At 36.6% G+C, this 23,027-nt stretch overlaps 1 protein-coding gene across 2 annotated transcripts in view; it reads left to right on the top strand.

Annotated features, from left to right (window-relative positions):
• The window catches only part of LOC101631432 (chromosome unknown open reading frame, human C9orf3), a 403,160-nt gene that overhangs the window by 46,096 nt on the left and 334,037 nt on the right, over positions 1 to 23,027 (top strand). For both annotated transcript variants that reach the window (XM_012726242.1, XM_004684919.2), the window contains exon 2: positions 8,706 to 9,608. In XM_012726242.1, the coding sequence (XP_012581696.1) occupies positions 8,818 to 9,608 (791 nt within the window). In that variant the 5' untranslated portion in view covers positions 8,706 to 8,817. The remainder of the gene's footprint in view (positions 1 to 8,705; positions 9,609 to 23,027) is intronic.

Raw genomic sequence — 23,027 nt, 5'->3', positions numbered from 1 at the left:
AAACAAAATCGTCATTATCAGTGGCACATCAGTCTTGCATCTATAAATTGAAAATGGATGGTCCAGTATTTTATTGATTTTAATATTTTTTTAATATTTAAAAAAAAAAATGAAGGGCCCTCTCTGGTGTCACCGCAGGTTAAAACACAGCACTATTAAGCTAAAGCCACTTCAGCCACAGGGCATGGCAGACCTCTCTTGACCAGTCAACTGTTCACCTCAGCAATGTACTTTGTTAATCTGCCTGTTCTGTTCACCACTCTGTCTCTGGTGAATCTTCTCACTGCACTTGCACCTCTGCCCTGCACCTCAGTTCTGTATGAATAAATAAATTATTCTTTTAAAAAAAGGACTGAAAATGTGTTCAGGAAAAAACAAACCAAAAAGAAAAAAAAAAGTTACAAATCAGGGGAAAAAAATGGAATTTCTAGGTGCTTTTCCAGGAAAATCTTGCGGAAATGTTCTGAGAGATATGTTCAAGATTGTTTATTGCAACGTAGTTGTAATAATGATAATTTTAAAAGGGCTGAAATATCAGTAGGGAAATGTGTAACTAAGTTGTCTAATATTGTTATGGGGTCACGAAATAGAAGCTAAAAGAAATAAGCTAGATCTCTGTGCATCTATATGACTATTTCTCAAAATCTTTTAGTAAAAGATCTATTATAAAATAATATGTGTGACATTTATAAAAAGAAAATAATACTTTTCCACTACCTTCAAATTCTGAAATTATTTTATTGAATTTCTTAGCAATAAGCCCTATGATTACCTGCATTTGAGTATCTGAGTAACTAAGTCCAGTAATATGTTTCAGGAAGCAAGCTATCATTAGGAACAATCACTGTATCATAAAGAGTATATTCACTCTTTAGGATAGCAGAATGTGGTCTGTCTATAATCAATTATTTTGGAAAAATAAGTGTTTTATCACTACTTACATTGTTCTTCCTATATATTAAGCATATATGCAAAATTCTCTCCTTTTTGAGTTACTTACAAGATGATACATAAAGAAGAACAGATATATCCTTCAAAGAAAAAATGAGAGCTGTTTGGAGAAAGATATATGTTAAGCACTAACTTTCTACTGTTCTGTAAATAAGTAGACTTTGAAATCACACATGTCCTTAAGTGTCAGTCCCACAGATACTTATTGAGAATCTACTATGTACTTTATTCTATTTCACGTGGTCATAAATTCACAGATGAGTCAGGAGTTTAAAGGACTTTATAAATCACAGAAAGATGGAGGTTACTATAAAATGAAGCAACAGTAATATTCCATTGTGTATTTATACCACATCTTCTTGATCCAGTCATCTATTTTTGGGCATTTGGGTTGATTCCATATCTTCCCTGTTGTAAATAGAACAGTAATAAACATAAGGGTGCAGGTGTCCTTTTGATTTATTTTTTTTTGTGTCCTTTGGGTAGATACCTAAGTGGAATTGCTGAATTATATGGAAGCTCTGTTTTTAGCAGTTTGAGAAACTACCACACAGCTTTCCATAGTGGTTGTACCACTTTGCATCCCCACCAGCAGTGTAGAAGAGTTCCTTTTCCTCCATACCCTCGCTAACATTTATTGTTGCTTTTTTTTTTTTTAATATGTGTCATTCTCACTGGTGTGAGGTATATATACACAATGGAATATTACTCAGCAATCAAAAAAAGATAAACCCGGCAACATAGATGGAATTGCCAAAGGTCATGCTAGTGAAATAAACCAGAAAGAAAAAGAAAAATACCAGATGATTTTACTAATAGCGGGGGGGGGGGAATTAAATACATACATAAATAAACATATACATACATACATATATATATATACAATATATATATACATACACAGCATGCGTATATATATATATATATAATTGTAATAAAGTAAAAAAAAAATCAGCTAACAACTATAAACCAGAGACACTCTTCTACAGGGAAGGAGAAAAGAATAACATCAAAACTGGAGTGAGAAGAGCACATGGGACTATGGTGGTGGCACATTGGTGAAGTGAAAGTCTTTATATAATAAAAATAATAAAATAAAATGAAGCAGTGTAGGTAAAGGGCAATGAGTATGATAAACATGGCTTATAGTTTAAAAGGAGAATGAAAGTATTTTCTTTGGGAGAATTCAGACTGATTCTACAGAGGCATTTGTAAATGTGTGCATTTTTGTTTGGATGATTTGAAAGTGGCAGGACAGTTTCTTTGCTGTGCCATAGCTCTGTTTTGTGTTTGATCTTAAGGAAAATATTGCTGTATATTAATCCTTTTAGAAATTTTAATGTTGAAAAGATAATCACTTTAATTATGTAAAATATATATCACATAGTACACTAATTTTTATAACTGCAGTGGTTAGCCACTGGAATACATTGGATTTGATAAAGGGGGGAATTTTATAAGTTATGGCTTATGACAAAGAATGGAAAAGTGTTTTGGTGAAGCGGGGCAGTATTGAACACAGTAGTAGTAAAAAGTGCTGAGGTCAGCAGATTCCTTAGAAATATGTTAGCTATTTGCTGAGAAAGGCTTTTCAAGGTGTCCACATATACTCATTTGCAACCACAGTCGTTCAGCTTTCCCCCTGAATTTGGGATTGTGACCTTGATTGACATCAGTGAGAGTTATGTACTTGCAAAGAAAGGAGATTTAGGGCATCCACAAATCCACAGCAAACAGAAAATCAGTATGGTAACCAACAAGTGTAATAGATCATGCCTTAGATTGGGAGCCATGCAAAGATGACAGTGATCTGAATATTCTGACGCAGGCCTCAAAATTCTCCTTTTTTTCCTAAAGCTACTACAATATGAGGTGGTTCTAATACACATAACTATAAGAGGATAAAGTAAAGTAAAATGGGAATATGGCAGAGAGTCTTAGGAGGCAAAATTTGACAATATGAAGGAAATGACCTTGAGAGCTGGAGGGTTAAGGATTCTAAGGAAAATCATTAGAAATGGGTGAGCTTATACAAGTTGCTTTTAACTCTCTAGGTCAAATTGTTTTCATTTTTAAAACTAAAGTTGGCTTGATCCTCAGGAAGGTCCAGAAAGATGGTGGCAGAGTGAAGACGCTGAAATCACTACGTCTAAGCTCACACAGGAATATAAGACTAAAAATGGACTGTAGACTTACCTACTATGAATTTCAACACAAATTAGAGCACTCTGAACTCACTAGAAGGAAGATAACTGAGGGAGACTCAGCAATTGGGGAGCTCCAATAGGAGAGCTACAATCCAGGAATGCCCAGGTACCCAGGTAATAGGAAGTACCTCAGACTGAAGGCTTGGTTCCTCTTCTGCCCACTAAAGCCCTGGTGATAAAGAGAGGCAACTCAGCTCAGTGAGTGGAACCCAAGCTGCAGGGAAAGACTGGCATGGATGCACCACTGAGGTGCGGCCCAGCAAGGCTCACAAAGCCCCGGAGGTAAAAGGGGGGGGAGGGAATGGTTAGATGGAATCAACCATAGGCCCAACTGGGAAGTTGCAACACTTCTAACACTCACCGACCCCCCCACAGGCACATCCAAGCATAGATGTGCTTCAGACCGGAGTCTTGCCTGCTTACCACATCTACCCACATAACCTGCGGTAAAGCCCTGGAAGTAAAGAGAGGCAACTCAGCTCTGTGAGTGGTCCCCAAGTGGAGGGGAAAGACTGCTTAGAGTGGGCACAAAGAGCCCTGGAAGGGCAGAAGGAGGACTGGCAGCCTGCACAACTGAGAGGTTTCTCTCTCTCCCTACATTCCTGCATCTCCTGCCCCCACAGCGGAGGTCTGAAGACTTGAGAGCCATTAAGGAACTGCCCAGAAAGGCTCACAGTGCTCAGAAAGTAAACAAAACCAGTGACTGGCACCACCAAGTTGTCAAAAAAAAAATAACAAGCCACACATACCTGATTACCAGGAGGAAACTGTCGAGGTCAGCCACTGTGCTGGAAGCCCCTAGATTGTGGGTGGAAAGAAACTTCAAGAACTTACTAGCCCAACTACATCAGGGGACAAAAAAAAAAAAAAAAAGAAAGCCAAACAAAACTGCAGACTCTGGGAAGACTACTTCAGCCAGTCATAAAGTACTCCTCAGGAGACCAGCCTAAAACCACAAGGACTAGCTAACTGGAAACTACCAGACATTGAGAGGCCATTCTCCCCTACCCACGGTGGTGTTTGTCATTTGCTTATTTGTGTATGTTTTTTTCGGTTCTTGTACTACTCAGCTGGTAGATTTCTGTGCCCTTCCTTCATTCTTACACTGGTTTCTATCTCCTCTTTCTCCTTCTTGTCCAGCATTATTATTTCTTCTGCCTCTTCTATGTCTGACAATTCCCCTTCATATTCCCTCCTCCCCCATTTATCCTTCACCATCTCCTATCAATTTCCTCCATATTACATTTCCATATCATCCTCCCCTCTCCCTTAACTTCCTACCTCCCTACTCCCTCTCAATTCCATTATTTTGCCCAGACATGCCTAGAAGAAGCAAGAAATTAAATGGAGAAAATCAGCCCACCCAGGCACTTCTTGCACGCACCTTCCAGAAACTAGGACTCAACATGTTACTGGAAGAAGCTGAATACCACAAGAGACCCCTGACTGTTACTGGCTAAGAGGACAGACACAATTCCACACAGTGGAGGCTGGAAAAACAGGAGATACTGAAACAAGGCATAGCTCAGGACATCCTCCACAACTGAAGTGTCTGGAAGTCCCTAGGCTATCGCAAGAAGAACATCCAGAAAGAATGCCAGCCAATAATAGAATACTGTTTGTCAATGAATAGAAAGTATTAGAAAATACACATCAGGGAAGAGAAACAAATACCCAAGCAAGTCCACAGGGGAATAATTCACCACAAAAAGATCAGTCACCAGAAATCACCAAAGACATAGAACTGCTCAGCCTACTGGATAGAGAATTCAAAATCATCATGATAAACAAACAAAAAGAAGATGAATGGCCCTCCCTGGTGGCCCAGCGGGGTAAAGCACAGCACTAAGAAGCTTAAGCCACTTCTGCATGAGTTCGATTCCAGCCTGCCCCAGAGGAGCTCCACATGGTGAGGCAGACCTCTCCTGACCCGCCCACAGCAGTGTATTTCGATCTGCCTGTTCTGCTCCAGCTCTGTCTCTGGGAATCCTCTCACCCTCTACATCTCTGGCCTGTACCCCAGATACAGGGGTAATAATAAATAAATCTTTAAAAAAAAGAAGACAAGAAGGCAAAATATTATATGAGGCGAGCTATCAAGGAATTGAAGGACAAGGAACTGAAAGAAGTGAAAAAGAAAAAAAATGATATGAGACAAGCTAACGAGGAAATGAATGAAAAAGCAATCAATGAATTGAAGAAAGAAAATGAGATCTTAAAAAAGGAAATAGAAGAAATGCAGGAGATTAAAAGCCATTAGAGGAGATAAAGAATGCTGGGGAAAGTAACAAAAACAGAATAGATGAAATGGAAGAATGAAACAGCAACCTCGAAGACACAGAAATAAAGAGAATCAAAACAGAAAAAGAAAGAGAAGGAAAAGGAAAAGGAATGAAGAAACACTTCAAGAGCTATCTGACACCATGAGGAAAGGAAATATCAGAATTACAGGAATCCCAGAAGGTGAAGAAAAAGGCCAAGGAATTGAGAAAATATTTACAGAGATAATAGAGAACTTCCCTAAAATGAAAAAAAAAAAAAAGTTGGCTTATGTGATGCCTAAGGAATTTTTTAGCTCCAAAATTCAGTAAAGCAGGCCAGTTTGAATTGTCAACAAAAGCAAATGTAGTTTTACTCACAGATAATTGACACATAACTTTGTGTACATAACATTGTGTTTGTTTAAGGTATAAAACATAGTGTTTTGGTATAGGTAGTAGTACATGCATATGTTTGTTTTTAAAGATGGCAACCCTAGATGTGTTTGAAACATTAGGAACAGGATGGAGATATTGAACAAGAGAAAAAATGTGGCAAGAAGAAAATAACAAGTTAAGCAAGACTCCATTTCAGTGTGAAAGGGCAGTGTTGGATGCTTCTTTTCACTTCTGATGTTTGAGTGGAGAGAGTGTAATTATTGTAACATCCCCAGGTTGCTTTACTTCTGCCCGAAGGGAGAAATAGTGACTTATTTTGGTTAATTTCGGAAGAAGAAACTCATTATGTCCTGTTGGTCTCAGCTTGTCCCTTTTGCTTTTGGGCAATGACCCTGACTATAGAAAGCTGTTCTCGTTTCTTTTCTATGCCTTAAGTCTTACATAGAGAAGGTACTTTGTCTTCTGGGAGTGTTTATCTGATTCAGCATAACCAGTGATACTGTGTCTAATTTTGAAATTTTTTTTCCAGGTATGCTTGTCTGCTACACTAAAGCTTATTCTCTAGGTTAGCTCCCATCAGTAACAGTGGTGATGTTTCAATCTCCCTCTGACTTATCCTCACCTTATTTTCTCAGTATGTTCAGAATTTGGATGGATGAGTGCTATTTCTTTGACTTTTTCAGTGGTCAGAGGAATTAGCTTTGGCTCAAAAACTCTTGGTACAATAGTTGAGAATAACTAAATGCTTGAGGTATGATAGTTTCCGAAATTCAAAATAATTTCAGTTAAGTAGAAGGGCAAATAACTGCTGAGAATTAGTCAGCAGGCATGGAGTTGGAAAGTTAAAAGAAGAAAATAATTAAAATTACCCTATGAGTAGCTTACTGAAGAATCCACTAAAGAGGACCACTGGATTATCTATTAGGACAATGAAGTGACATTAATAGGCTTGGATGAGTAGGGTTTGAAGGTAGGCCCATTCTCTGCCACCAGGGATGAAAGTGGTAAAAAGTGCTCTATAGAATTTGTTTTATTCTTAAATTTTGGTAATTGTCACAAGAATATAAAATTATCTCTCAAGGTTGGGCAATGAATGGTTGCTACTATATAGTTACAAATGCCACATTACTTTTCAAATATGATAGCTTAGAAAAACCCTAAATTTACCCTATTCAATGATTTTATTGAAGGTTATTATTACATGACAAGCTCAATTGCTCACATACAGAAAAGAAAATACCCAGACTAATTCCCTTTGCTCTTTGACATTTCTAGGACCAAAGGGTGTATTAGCTCATCCATAAAGTAATCTCAGACTCTTCTTTGCATCCCTGATTTTTCTCTATTCCTATTACATTTAAAGTCATACCAGTTGATGGGGGAAAGAGGAGAAAGGAAACATTTGCATTTGCACTTGCACTGCGTGTGGAGAGAATAGAATTTGCAGGTGGATCTGTGAAGTGGGTGCTCTGGAACTCAGCTTAAATCAAAAGTCACGGTGGAATAGTCCCAGTTATGTTTTAGGAGCAAGATGGTGATCTGGCCTTTCAGCTAGAAGTCAAGGACGCAAAGAGAGTGTTGTCTTCGTGATTTGGAAACAGCATAAAACTTGAATGTACAAGGTTCAGAAAACCAGACCCTTGTTTTTTTTTTTTTTTCTGGTGAGGTGAGATTTTTATGAGGAAGTAGACTAGGGAGAAATGGAAAATCAAAATTTCTTAGATTTGATTATGGAGTGAGTCTAAAAGAATGGGAAATGTGAGGCAAATAAAGTCAGAAGGGAAGTAAGGGGGAGTTAAATACAGTAAAATAGGGGCATTTAATTTTACCTGTAAAGTCAAACAAGTAATATTTGTTAGAAATACAGTTGTTGTTTTTTCTTTTCCCTTGAACATTTCTTTTTCATTTTTTGTAAGAGGATGATAATGATGATGATGATGATGATGATGAGAATAATAATGATAATAGTGGAATTGCATATACTGAAAGAAATTAGGTACAGGACATGGACTGAAATATTTTTTAATATTTTTTCTTTTAGTTGAATTGTTATAAAATAAGAATACATTTGCCTTTGAACGTTTATGAAGAATTTGTGCATTTTATTTTAACATCTGTTTCTTCACTTAATTTCTCTCCTTTCTTTTATAGGTATTTGCATACTTTTATTTTTTTCAAATGAGAGGACCTTTTTGTTTGCCACAAGAAAGCTATTATCCAGAATGTTAATGGACTTTCAGCTATTAAGATGTAATGATATACCTTGAGTATTTAACTATAAATTTGAAAAATCTCAGTGAATAATCTCAAAGGAATACTTAGAATGCACTCCTGGTAAATTGGCTCATTTTCCTGTAATTTACTGGAAGTGCTGATATGAGAGCAGTCCTAATGTGAAAAGTACATTAATCCCTGGAGTTACATTGTATGTATTAAATTATTACTCTCAAAGAATAAAATGTATGAGGCCATTTAGCCTTCATTCACATTTGTTACTTAGAATCACAGTAGAAAAACAATCACTTATCTTTTGATGCACAAAATTAGAAATGATGCATTTAATATCTTTTAAGAAAAGAGGCACAGTGATGCTCAGTTACACTTTTACATGACAATTGCTCTTTCCCTAAACAAGTACTGTTCTAGCTAGAGAGCAATTCTTTTGACTTTGTGGAGGCCCATTTCATTCTGCTGGTAATTGAAATATTTTTAGAAACCTTTAATGGAGCTTTCTTTGATGTCAGTCAAAAAGATTAGTCTGCCTTCTAGCCATGAACTTCTACCACCTTGGGGGATTATTTAAGGAGGTAGTCAACATGCAAGAGCAGTGGGTGCAAGGATATTTAGGATATTATCTGAAATTTTGTCTAATTGTGTTTTTCTTTGCCAGAGGACTGAAGTTATGGAACCATAAAGTGTGTTTTGGTCAGCAGCCATTTATGATTCTGGAAATTAAAGCAGAGAGGACACCTCAACTGAGCTCTTAAAAAACAAGCTATACCATGGATATAAAACTGGACTCTTCCCAAGATGACCTACCACTCATGGCCAATACCAGCCACATACTTGTGAAGCATTATGTACTGGACTTTGATGTGGATTTAGAAAGTCAAATCATTGAAGGCACCATAGTACTTTTTTTTGAGTCTGAAAATGGATTCAAGAAACCAAGTAGTTCCACCGAGGAAATCTGCCAGTCTAATAAAGCCTGCAAATTTAGGATGACTGAATCCTGCCAAATTCCTGTGACAAATACAAGGACTTTCCCATCTAAAATGGGATATAATGATTTTACAGTCTGTGGCAAAGGTGAAAGAGATACTTCTGATAATGGTGGTAACCATGACAACCAGGAACAGGCTTCTGGGATTTCTAGCTCAAAGTACTGCTGTGACACAGGGAATCATGGAAGTGAGGATTTTTTGCTAGTGTTAGACTGCTGTGATTTATCTGTGTTAAAGGTTGAGGAGGTAGATGTTGCTGCTGTGCCAGGTATTGAAAAATTTACAAGGTCTTCCAAGCTCAAGGCTGTTTCTGAGAAGCTTAGGAATCAGATCGTACACGAACTTGTGACTCTGCCTGCAGATCATTGGAGGGAGCAGTTAGACTATTATGCTCTCTGTAGTCAGGCGCCTGGCTGTGGGGAACTCTTGTTTGACACTGACACTTGGAGCTTACAGATCAGGAAGACAGGGGCTCAGACAGCTACTGACTTTCCTCACGCCATAAGGATATGGTACAGAACTAAACCCCAGGGGCGATCAGTTACATGGACCTCAGACCAGAGTGGCAGGTAGGTTTTCTGGGCACTCTGCTTCCCCCTGCTCACTGATCTTACATACTAGAAGATGAGCCTTTGTGGGACACTCTTAGGGGACCAGCTCTGCTAAGATTCTCCTTTTCATTTGTTGGGAATATCCGTATAGACCCATAGTATAACAGATAAATTCCCAGGAATGCTGAATTCTTAACAGGATTACTTCCCTTAAATTGGGATAATTTTTTTTAATGGAAAATATAATAATTTATGTTTACATCATTTTGTGCATTTTCCCATCTCAGTTGTAATCCTCTTGGGCTTCCCATCACCAAATTACTCATGTGCCATCACCATAGTCCAGTGCATTTCCCTCCCCCCACTGTTTTTGATCCCATTCCCCACTCCACCCCCATAAAATGTCTGATATATAGCTGTTCATTATTATTATTATTTTCTCGTCTGGTTTGTTATATTCCTACTATGAGTGAAACCATCTGGTATTTTTCCTTTTCTTTCTGGCTTATTGCACTAAGCATGATCTTTTCCAGCTCCACCCATGTTGCTGTAAAAGGCATGTATTTGTTATTTTTTGGTTGCTGAGTAATATTCCATCATATATAGGCACCACATCTAAAAAGATTATCTTAATAATCTCCTGTATTCCTATGTTAGGAGATTGAAAGGTAAGACTAGTTATTAAATTTCAAGCCTGCCTTTGTGCTCCTATATCTATTTGTGACTTCCAGTGCTGTGGATGGGAGCCATGTGTATCTCTGAGTGAAGACTTTTTCAGAGTTGCTTCATATTGATATTTCCCTGGAGAGAGTAGACAACCTGCCTAGTTGGCTTGGTGTAAAGCCTGGCAAAGTAATTCCAAATATAGCCAGCTCTACTTTGTAACTTTCTTACTTTACCTGTCTCCTGGCAGAGCCACTTCCCTGGACTTTGTCAGCTGTCATTTAATGTGAACCCCCTACCTTCCTCCATTCAACATACCAACACATTCACTGAACACTAGAAAGATTAGTTTTTGGTAAGTAGGATGATCAGTCTTGCTTAGATTGCATACTTTGCATCTTTGGTTGTGATCCTCTGTATTTGATACTAGGGAGACTCCTGATTTTTAGTGTGGGGAGAAGGAATTGACGAGACAGGGATTTTCCAGGGCTTGCAGTTTGGCAATCGTTTTTAATTTCTCATCCTCCAACAGTAGTTTGGGGTTTTAGAATTGAGTATTTTAAAATCAAATTTTATTGATTCCTTATTTTATTTTTACCTATTTCTTTGTGCTAATGTACTGTAAATCAATACAGTCATTATTACAGAGTATAGTTGTAAGAGCATAGATCTCTGTGAGCTTGTTTTGAGAGCCTTCATTTATAACATTGTAGTCCCTTAATGGAGGCAGTGGTCTCAGTAAATTACTTACACTCTTCTCTAACCCATCCCTCAAAAAACCTTTTCGATTTTTTTTAAAACACCACTTTCACTTTGAACTCTAATTATGAGATTCCTCTTCTCTAATCTTCACTCCTGCTCCAGTGTCTTGCCCTGCTCCGAATGAGTTCACTTCCTGTCTTATGTCTATGATAGGTTCTGAGGCAGCCCTTAGGAAATTGCAGACTTAGTGCATACTTACATCAGTCAAAAGCATCTTGATTTCTTTAAATCAAGAATGGGGACATTCTTGGGAGATTCTGAGGGAAAGAACAGGTTATCTTGTAACTTATCTGTGAAATTTTTTGCAATTAGTAAGAATGGGTTTTCAATAAGGTCTAACAATATACTATCTCTGAATATGTAACTAAAACATTATAGTTTTTATACTCTCTAACATTTCATTTTTGAGTTAATAATGGGGAATACTATACTCAATACAAGAAAAGAGATTTGTGAATTTCATTGTATGTCAAATATGAGTAGGAATGAGTTATATATAGATGCTGGTTTCTTTAAAGAAATTGAAGAGGCCCTTCGGCACATCTTGTTTCTACAAAGGTTGAATTTATCCTTGATGTCTCCTTTATGGCCATTAAATAAAATGCATGATCATAGTGGAATTTAAACTGTACTCTTGTAAGTTTGTAATTATGTGCTAGTAAATAAATGGCATCTATGCAGTTGTAAAACAGTAATAAATGTTTTAAATGTTTTGTTTTTTTTTAATTCTTGAAAGATGTTTTCTCTCTTATCTTTTTTGGGGGGAAATTTTATTACAGTCAAAATAATCTTACCTGAATGAACTATAGTCTCTCTAACCTCTCCCACAGTAAATCTAGGTATACACTGGTAACTTTGAATTTTTAATGACTTTAAAATGCCTAAAGATCCCTGGTTGTTAGTATGGAAATAATCCTTTAGTGATAGTAATCATCAGGGTTGCAGAGGCTTTATAAATATGATTGTATGAAAAAATAAAATTTCACATTTGTGTGAAAAATATAATTGGATGGAGCTTATTTCCTCTAAGGCATACATTCTACATTTATAAAACTAAAATAGTTGTTACATTTTATCCTTGAATTTCAGAATACTTTCAGCATATCTACCATATATTCTTAGTCCTAGAGGAGAAACTTTTTATTCCTATTTGATAAGCAGAAAAATAAAGTTACTAAATGCCCTTAAAAGCCTCCATGTCTCAATTGTGAAAGGAAACTATGTTTCTTATTTATGATCGTTACCATATTTTTAATGCATGCAAATGTTTTAATGTATTGAAAGATAAATGAATTACATTAATGTTCAAAATTTCTATTTTCAAACATAAGAAAAACCTTAAATTGTTACCTTTTCCTTTGACTTCCACCCATGGCTTTTCCTCTTTCCACCCTCACCATACTCCCTTTCAAGAGTATAATTTATTTTGGTTAATAATGTATAAATAAATAACCATTTGGGATGTCCCATCCTGGAATATAAAATATGAGAAAATAGCCAAGCTATATGAAAAATGCATGAAACAACCTCACTGAAGAGGGATAAGGGATAAAGTGATAGTCTAAGTAACTTTGGAAATGAGTAATCTGTAAGACTAAAGTTAAAGAACAATATACATAAGTAATGTTCTATAATTGACAACATTTTTCCCCATGGAAATAAAGATTAACAATTCTGGTACTATTGCATGCATGGTGAAATTGAATAATTATGTAAATGGATAAGATATGGATATGATAGTGGGAGCCATGTTTCTCACTACTGAAATTGGAAGTGACAGATAAGCAAGTGGAAAAGACTAGAGTGACCCATATGAAAATTAGAATTGAAGACATTACTATGAACCCCAGTTAGCTTAATTTTTTTTAAGCTTAAGAAATATTTTTTCCAGAAAATATTCCATAATCAATGTTTTATTTTTGAAACTTCCTTTTCATTTACGTAACTATGTAATTTGAGGAGCACAACTTCATACCTCCATGTTTATGCATGTGTTACTCACCTTCTATCAACTATCTAGTGTGACAGTCTGATCACATTTCTTTTCCTACCATCTTGTATATCCCCTTTAGTGTTTTTGTAATGCCAGTTTGTTTTCTTTGGCTGTTTGTATTCTGCAAATGAATGAAGCCATCCAATAACTGTCTTTTACTTTCTTATTTCATTTAGAATAATCATCTCAAGATCCATTCATTTTGTCCCAAAAAGCCCTACTTCATCTTTTTAAATAGCTGAGTAGTATTTCATTAAGTATATAGTCCACAATTTCTTTATTCAGTTTCCTGACTGTGGGTATTTAGATTGCAAGTTTCCATGACTGGACTTTTGTGAATAATACTACCGTGAAAATATGAGTACTTAAATATTTTCATATTGGTGTTTACAAACTCTTTGAGTAAATACTTAGAATTTGTATTGCTAGATTATAGTCTTTCCATTTTTATATTTTTGTGGAATCTTCATTCTATTTTCCATGGACTACGTGTCTACCAGCTATAATGGATGAGTGCTTCTTCTTCACATTTTTGCCAACATGTATTGTTTTCCAATAGTTTCATCTAGGCCATTCTCACAGTGGTGAGGTGATAACCTCATTGCAGTTTTGATATCCATTTCCCTTATAATAAATGATGTGGATTTTTTTTTTTTCATGTAGCTACATGTAGCTAACTTCTTTAGACAGGAGTTCCTTTAGGCCTTTTCTCATTATTTTTGATGGTGTCACTTGGATTTTTTTGTTACTGAGTTATTTTTTTCTTTATTTAGTTTGGAAATTAAACCCTGTTGGACATGTGATTTGTAAGTATCTTCTCCCCATCTAATGATTGGATTTTTTGTTTTTGTAGTACTTTCTTTTAGGTTTTAAAAGATTTTGTATTTGATATAGTTTCACTTGTTTGTTTTGTTTTTGTTTTCTTTCCCCCTGACTTGTATCCCTAAATATATCTCTCTGGTTGACACTTTAGGATTACATCTTCTATATTTGTTTTATGTATTTCATGATTTCAGGTCTTACAACCAAGTCTTTTCTCCATTTTTGAATTAATTTGTGTGTGTGGTTAAGTTATAATATTGCTTATTTCTTTTCTTTGTTTTTGTTTTGTGTGGATGTCCAAGTTTCTCAACATCATTTGGTATAGATTTCCTTTCTCCATTGTATATTTATGGCACCTTTGGTAAAGAAAAACAGTTCATATTTGTGTAGGTTTATCTCTGAATTTTCTGTTTCTTAACCTGTTCTGTATCTGTTTTTATTCCAGTACCATTCTGTTTTGGTTACTATTGCTGTGTAGTATAGTTTGAACTCAGAGAGCATGTTACCTCCATTTTTCTTTTTTTCCCCTCTGCATTGATTTGGCATCTGTGACCATTTGTGGGTCTATACAAATTTTATATATGTCTTTATATTTCCTTGAAAAATGCCTTTGGGATTTTGACAGATATTACATTGACTCTGTAAATTGCTTTCATTAATATGTCCATTTTACCAGTGTTTATTCTTAAAGAAAATTTTGATTACTTTTTGAATTTCCATGCTTATTGTCTTGGAAGGCTCTATAATATGTCCATTTCTTCTCAATCATCTATAGTTTTGTTTGCATACAAGACATTATTCACTTGTATTTCAGCAGTATCTGTTATAATGTTGCCTGTTTAATTTCTGATTCCATTTATTTGGGACTTAGGTTTCTCCCTACTTCTCCCTCTCTGTTTCTCTTTTTTAACATACCTAAATGTTTATCAACTTTGTTTATCCTTTCAAAGAACCAACTCTTGGTTTCATTGATCTTTTGCATTGTGTTTTTGGTTTTTAGTTTTGATATTCTGTTCTAATATTTATTATTTCCTTCTTCCTACCGATTTTTGGCTTTTTTTTTTGGTTCCTTAAGATGTAAGATAGATTATTTATTTGGGATTTTTCATCTTTTAATGTGGCCTATATCTATGTACTTCCCTCTTAATACCACATTGATATATCCCATAGACTCTGGTAGTTTGTCTCTTCATTTTTGTTAGTTTTCAGATAATTTTTATTCCTCTTAGGTTTCTTCATTGACTCAGAATAATTTGAAAGCATTTTGCTTAGTCTCCACATGCTTTGGTTTACTCCAGATTTCTTCTTATGGTTATTTTCTACCTTTATACTGTTACAATCAGAAATATAATGGAATATAATGAAATATATTAGAAATACAATGGAAATTTTTACATATATTTTGAGACATTTTGTTTCCTAACATATGAGAATGTTTAGTGTTCACTCAAGAATGTATATACGTATCTTCAGCATGAAAGGCTCTCTAGTGCCTATTAAATCCATTTGATATGTAGCTTCATTTATTTCCCTCTACTCTCTGTCTAGATGCTCTAACTACTGACATCAATGGTGTATTTAGAGTTATTATTAGGGTGTTTCTGTCATTGTGTTGTTTTAATTCTCTTAATAGTTACTCTTTATATTTGATGCATAAGTATTGATGATCAGTTGTCCCCTGGATCATCTAGTGCCTCCCTTTGTCCCTGATTGCCTTTTTGGCTGAAAGTCTAATTTATAAGATAAGAGATAGTAATTTCTGCTTTTGTCTCTAATTATTGTCTTTTTTTATAGATTCATTTATTTATATATACAGAACTGGGGTATAGGTCAGAGGTGTAGGGATGGTGAGAGGAATCATCAGAGACAGAATGGGGAACAGAACAAGTAGATGTACTAAAATACACTGCCGAGGCGAGCATCTGGTGGGTCAGGAGAGGTCTGCCATGCTATGTGGGTCACCTCACTGGCCAGTGATCAAACTCATGCTGTAGTGGCCGCAAATAGCTTCATAGTGCTGTGCTTTAACCCATTATGCCACTGGGGCTAGCCCTCTTTTGTCTTGAAATACTCTTCTCTAGCCTTTAAACTTAAGACTATGTATTTATATCTAAAATGAGTTTCTTGTATGTATAGTATTACTTATTTAGCCAATAGTCATTCTCTGTCTTTTAATTGATGCGTAATGCTGTTCATGTTTCAGGTGATTATTGATGTAGGAGGCTTATTTACTGTATTTACTGACATTTTTGTTTTCTTTTTAAAAATTTTACTGTTGTTTATTTTTCTGTGTGTTTCCATCTACCTCTTTATTTGAATAACTTTCCCTGATGGGTTCCTCAATTTCTTTCTTTCTTTCTTTCTTTTTTTAATTCTAAATGTCTGTATTCTAGGTTTTGTGTTCCCATGGGGGGGGGGGATGTGTCATACTTAACTCCATCCAAATAGTCTTTTGTAGTGCTAGTATTGACTTATTGCCATTTGACTATATATGTTTTATCATTTACTTATTGCCCTTTAATGTTTTATTATTATCTCATATTATCCTTGCTTATACTTCACTTTTCCCAGGTTTTCTTGTTTTGTTTTTTTCTCTTCATGTGGAAGAACTCTTTTGAACATCTCTTGTAGGACAGGTCTGCTGGTACTAAGTTCCATTAGCTTTTATTTGTCTGAAGTCTATTTGTCCATCATATTTGAATATTTGAATAATATTTTTTCATAATAGTGTGTTCTTAGTTGGTAGTTTGTAAATATGTTATTCCACTCTCTTCTAGACTTGAGAGTGTCTGCTGAGAGATTTGATGAGATTCTGATCAAAGTGACTTGTATAATACATACTTCTTTTTAGCAGCCTTTAATATTTTTTTTCCTCATCTTGGATTTTGGTAATTTAATAATGATGTATCTTGGTGAAGATCACCTACATTTACAAATTCAGTTCTTTTGGCTTCTTGTATATCCATACTCAGTTATTTCCTTAGTTTTGGACAGTTCTCAACTATAATTTCTGTGTTTTGTTTATGTTTTCTTTTATTTATACATCTGTGTTTTACACCACATATTTTTGATTCAGCCATATGTTTTGGGGCATTTGGGCTGTTTCCATATCTTACCTATTGTAAAACAGTGCCGCAATAAATATAGGGGTGCAGGCATCCTTTTGAATGTTTTTGTGTCTTTTGGGTAAATTGCTGAATCATATGGTAGCTCCATTTTTAGTAGTTTGAGGAACCTTCACACAGCTTTCCATAATGGTTTGACTAGTTTGTATTCCCACCAGCAGTGTATGAGAGTTCCTTTTTCTACACATCTTCACCAATATTTGTTGTTTCCTGTTTTTTTAATAAAGTTATTTATTTATGCATACAAGAACTGGGGTCCAGACCAGAGGTGAGGGGGTGAGGGGATTCACCAGAGACAGAGTTGGGAGCAGAACAGGCAGATCAACTGAAATCTGTGGTGATGTAAGGGGTTAAAGTGCAGCACTACGAAGCTATCCACAGCCACGGCAGCAGGATTTCAATCCTTGGCCAGGGAGCTAACCCACATAGTACAGTAGACCTCTTCTATTATATCTACTGTTTCCCTCAGCAGTGTTTTTTTTTTTTTTTTTAATATGGCCATTCTTACTAGTGTAAGGTGGTATCTCATTGTGGTTTTGATCTGCATTTCCTTTACTTTAAGTGATGTAGAACATTTTTTTCATGTACATGTTGGCCATTTGCATTTCCTATTTGGATAAGTATCTTTTTATCTCTTCTGCCAATTTTTAGACTGGATTGTTGATATTGTTTTTGTTGAGTCATGTGAGCTCTTTGTGGACATGACAGAAGAGGTCTGCTGCACTATGTGGGTTAGCTCCCTGGCTAAGGATTAAAATCCTGCTGTAGTGGCTGTGCATAATGCTGCACTTTAACCCCTTGCATCGAGGATTGTGGAAGATGGCGGCAAAGTAAAGATGCTGAATTCACTGTGTCCAGGCTCGTGCAGGAATTGTGGACTGAAAAAGGAATATAGACTTACATACTACGAATTTCAACCCAAATGAGAACACCCCAGACTCATTAGAAGGAAGATATCTGAGGGAGAATTGGCGATTGGGGAGTTCCGATAAGAGAACTCCCCTCCACCACCCTGGGAGGGCTCAGGCCCCTGGAAGTTTGGCGAGCTTGCAAGAACTGCTTTACCCCTCGCTAATGCCTTGGAGGTGAAGGGAGACATCTCAGCTTGGTGAGTGGAGCCCAGGCTGAGGAAAGACTGCAGATCCGATCCAGAGCACCTGGGCGCTGGACAAAGCCACTGACGGACCAGCTCAACCAGCTCAGGACTGGCCAAGATGGTGGCAGAGTAAAGACTCCGGGATGACTACGTCTAGGAGCACACAAGAATATGTAAAAATGGACTATAGGCTTACATGCTACGAGTTTCAACCCAAATGAGAACACCCTGGACTCACGAGAAGGAAGATAACTGAGGGAGAATCAGCAATTGGGAGAGTTCCAATAAGGGAACTACTATCCAGAAGCACCACAGACAGGATAAGCGGAACACTGCAACTCTGATTGATGGGGGGAATGCCCAGGCTCTAGCACTGCAGATGGAGGCTTCCTGTTAATGCAATTTGGAGAATAGAACCAAGCCGTGGGGAAAACACTGTGCAAGTGGGCACATAAAGCCCTGGGAGTGAAAGCCCTAGAAAAAAATCTAGTGATCTGGTGATGGGGGCAGCTGCAAGGTTTGCAACCCTTTCACCCACTCCCACAGCACAGGCCTGAAGGCTTGTTCCCAACATTAGTCACAAGGTGGGGCCAGTAAGTTCACAAAGCCCCTGAGATAAAAAGGGGGAAAAAATAACAGACTGAATCAAAACAGGCCCATTAACACTCCCCAAGTAGTAAGGAAAGACTGTTCAGGGAGAGATGGCTCTGAGTGGGCACAAAGACCCTTGGAGGCCTAGAGGGAGGAATGACAGCCTGCAAAACTGGGAGGTGTGGAGAATTAGGACTCAAGTGTTACTGAACAGCAGTGGCCGGAAGATGTATGAGCCAGTAAGGCACTGACTTACAAGGCTCACAGTGCTCAAAAAATAAAACCAGTGACTGGCTCAACCAGAGGCCCAGCTCCAGCACTTCTAAAGCATCCCACCCTCCAGGGCGCATCCACACATAGAGGGAACCCGGGACATCAGAAGTCTATAAAGATCAACAGGCACCTTCCAATGACAAGGACTCAACAAGTTACCAGAAGAAGCTGAACACTACAAGAGACCCCTGAGTATCACTGGCAGAGAAAACAGCCATAATTCCACACAGTAGGGGCTGGAAAAATAGGAGATACTGAAACAAAACAAGGCTCAGAATACCCTCCACAACTGAAGTGTCTGGAAGTCCCTCTGCCATCCCAGAAAGAACAGCCAGAAATAATGCCAGTCAATAATAGCAACACCGTGTCTCAGTGAATAGAAAGTATTGGAAAATACATGATGGAGAAAAGAAGACAAATATTCAAGCAAGTCCACAGGGGGAAAATTCACCACAGAAAGATCAGTCAGCAAAAATCACCAAAGAAATAGAAGAACTGCTTAGCCTACCAGGTCGAGAATTCAGAATCATTATGACAAACAAAAGAAGATGAGAAGGAAAAAAAATGAAATGTGGTAAACCTTCAAGGAGTTGAAGAACGCAAACAAGGAAATGAATGAAAGAAATGAAAAGGAAAAAAAAGATATGAGACAAGCATTCAATGAACTGAAGAAAAAAAAATGAGACATTAAAAAAAGAAATAGAAGAATCGCAGGTAATGAAAAGGCCACTAGAGGAGATAAAGAATACTGGGAAAAGTAATGAAAACAGAATAGATGAAATGGAAAAATGAATCAGCACCCTTGAAGACACAGAAACAAAAAGAATTAAAAAAGAAAGAGAAGTAAAAAGGAAAAGGAATGAAGAAACACTTCAAGAGCTATCTGACACCATTAAGAAAGGAAATATCAGAGTTATAGGAATCCCAGAAGGTGAAGAGAAAGGCCAAGGAATAGAGAAAAGTTTCACAGAGATAATAGAAGAGAACTTCCCTAATTTGAAGAAGGAGATGAAAGTAGACATCCAAGAAGCAAAAAGAACACCAAACTATCATGATGATAGGAGAAATACAGAAGACACATTATAATAAAAATTCCAAGAATACAAGACAAGGAAAAGATAATGAGAATGACAAGAGGGGAGAAGCAAATAACCTATAAAGGGAAACCAATCTGGATGACATCAGACTTCTCCAAAGAAACACTACAGGCAAGAAGAAAGTGGAGGAACATACTCAACAAACTCCAAAACATTAAATGCCAGCCAAGAATACTCTATCCTGGGAAGCTCTCCTTCCTCTATGAAGAAAGAATAAGGACAATTTCAGACAAACAGAAACTCTGCAATTTTGTCATGACTAAACTCCCACTCCAAAAGATACTACAGGAAGCCCTCAAACAGAAGAATGAGCTAGAATAGTTCAAAACAAGGAATAAAAATACAAAAGGGCTAAAATGGCAAATGTAGGTGCCAGTATATCAATATTATCTCTAAATGCAAATGGCTTAAACTCATCAATTAAAATGACACAGCTGCAGGATGGATTAAAAACAGAACCCAACATACTGCTGTCTGCAGGAAACACATCTAACTGTAAAAGATAAAAACAGATTGAAAATAAAAGGATGGAAAACAGTTCTACAAGCAAGTGGACCAAAGAAGAATGCAAGAACAGCTATACCTATTTCAGATCAAATAGACTTCAAACTAAAAAAGGTTAAAAGAGACACAGAAGATCACTAACCCCTTGCATCACCAGGGATTTCTGTGCTTTATCAGCTGTGTTGCATGCAAATTTTTTCTCCCAATCAGTAGGGTTTTTGCATTGATAAATGTCTCATTTTCTGTACAGAGCTTTTTAGTTTGATGTAGTCCCAGTTGTTCATCTTTTCCTTCACTTTCTTTTCTTTGGGGAATATATCTTTTTAAATGTTACACAGAGATGTATGTCATGTTGTATTTTGCCTTTATTTTCTTCTATGTGTGTTATGGTTTTAAATCTTATGTTCAGTTCTTTTATCCATTTGGAGTTGGTGTGGTGTATATTGTGTGGTAGTAGTCTAACTTCATTCTTTTGTGTGTAGCAGTCCAGCTTTCATAGCACCAGTTATTGAACAACTGTCCTTGTTCCATTGCATATTCTTGCCCCTTTGTTAATGATTAGTTGGCCATAAATATGAGTTTACTTCTAAGTTTTCTATTCAATTCCATTGGTCTGTGTATCTGTTTCTGGTCTAGTACTTTACAGTCTTAATGATTATGGTGTTGTGAAATAGTTTGAAGTCTGGGAGTTTGATGCCTCCATTCTCCTGTTTAGTTAGGAGAACTTGGGCTATTAAAGGGTTTATGTGATCCAATATGAATTTCATCAGTATTTGTTTTATACATAGAGAGCCATTAAAACTACACAGAAAAACTAATCAAAATAATCAGATTAGTAAAACAGCAGAATACAAAATCAACACTCAAAAATCAGTGGCCTTAAATGCAAACAATCAATATGAAGAAGTAAAAAAAACATCCATTTTATAATTGAAACAAAAAAAAATCAAATACTTGGGAATAAACCTAACAAAAGAGGTGAAGACCCTATACAAAGAAAATTATAAAGCACTGTTCAAGAAAATAGTAAAAGGCACAAAGAAATGTAAAGACATCACCTACTCATGGATTGGAAGAATTAACATTATCAAAATGGTCATCTTCCAAAAGCAGTTCACAGAATCAACATTGTGCCAATCCAAATTTCAGTGACACTCTTCAAAGACATAGAGCACGTATAATTTATTTACACAGTGTCTGTGCCCCCTTTTCTGTCTCTTTTAGCCTTCTGACATACTAAATATCCTTATTTTTCCTTTTCCTATGCAGTCATAGAGTTTTTTTTGTTTTTTACATTTTTCTTAAATCTTACTTCTCTCTTTCTTCCTGGGTCATTTATACAAATGTTGTATCCACTTTTGGAAATTTTCTTTGTTGCCCACTAAAGTCTACATATATAATTTCTATATTTGTCTTCTTTTCATTCTGTGTCTCTTTGTGTGTGTTTTGATATCTTCAGTCTAATTAGTGAAGAACTCCTTTTGTTCCTGGGTCTCAGATTTTCACTTTTTTAAAATATTTATTTATGCAAACAGAACTGTGGTAAGGCCAGAGGTGCAGGGACAGTGAGCCAGAGACAAGAGTGGTGAGCAGAACAGACAGATCGATGTATTCTGCTGAGGGGAGCAGCAGGCAGGTCAAGAGAGGTCTGCAGCACCATGTGAGTGACATCCAGGCCAGGGAGCGAATTCTCACTGTAGCTGCAGCTAGCTTGCAGTGCTACACTTTATCCACCAGGGAGGACTTGATCTCAGAATTTCTAAGATCCTTTATCTGCCTTTCTGCATTTGATCAAACTACTAGGACCTTGTTGAATTTTTTTTAAAAAAATCATTAATCTAATATCTTTGTCTATTAGGTACTCAAATTTTATGTTCCTCATATTGTTCTCTAGACTTATAATCTTCACTTTTGGTTTGTCTATTTTGTGTTTTGATCCTCCGTGTTACTTCTGTACTTTTTCAGCTGAGATGGTATGGTTTGAATTTTGTTTATCTTCTATGTTTAGCTTGATTAACAGTGGATGCAAGACAGGGATGCTGGAATTCAAGGATCTGGTATCAGCCTTGGTGAGGAGAAAGAGTTACTCCATCTTCTTTCCTTGGTCTGCAAAGGAAACACTGTTTGCTGCTTCACAGAACCCAAATCCTAGGGGCAACTTCCTTGCTTTCCTTTTCATAGAACATGGTACCTACATATGATTTGGAGCAAGTTCTCTCAAAGCTCCCAGCCAGGATAGGGTTTCTTTGTCTGCATTGACAGTAGCCAGATAGTTCACCACTGAATCTACAGTTCCAGCACCATATACAAATAGAGCTTTCCTCACATACAATCTGTGTACCTGCATAGTCTGTACTCTGTTCCCAGCTTATCAGCTGTTTGATGTGATCTTCACCATGGTTATAAAACGCTTACTCTCTCTTTATTCCACTCCGCTAGAGAGTTACCAATTTCAGAGAAAAAAAATCCATGTTTCAATTACTCATTACCATTAAATTGGTATAATTTACT

The sequence above is a fragment of the Condylura cristata genome, unplaced genomic scaffold (genome assembly GCF_000260355.1).
Source record: "Condylura cristata isolate star-nosed mole 26May11 unplaced genomic scaffold, ConCri1.0 scaffold00017, whole genome shotgun sequence".
Classification (NCBI taxonomy): domain Eukaryota; kingdom Metazoa; phylum Chordata; class Mammalia; order Eulipotyphla; family Talpidae; genus Condylura; species Condylura cristata.
Note: the sequence above shows the minus strand (reverse complement) of the source record. Positions and strands in the feature narration are given on the sequence as shown.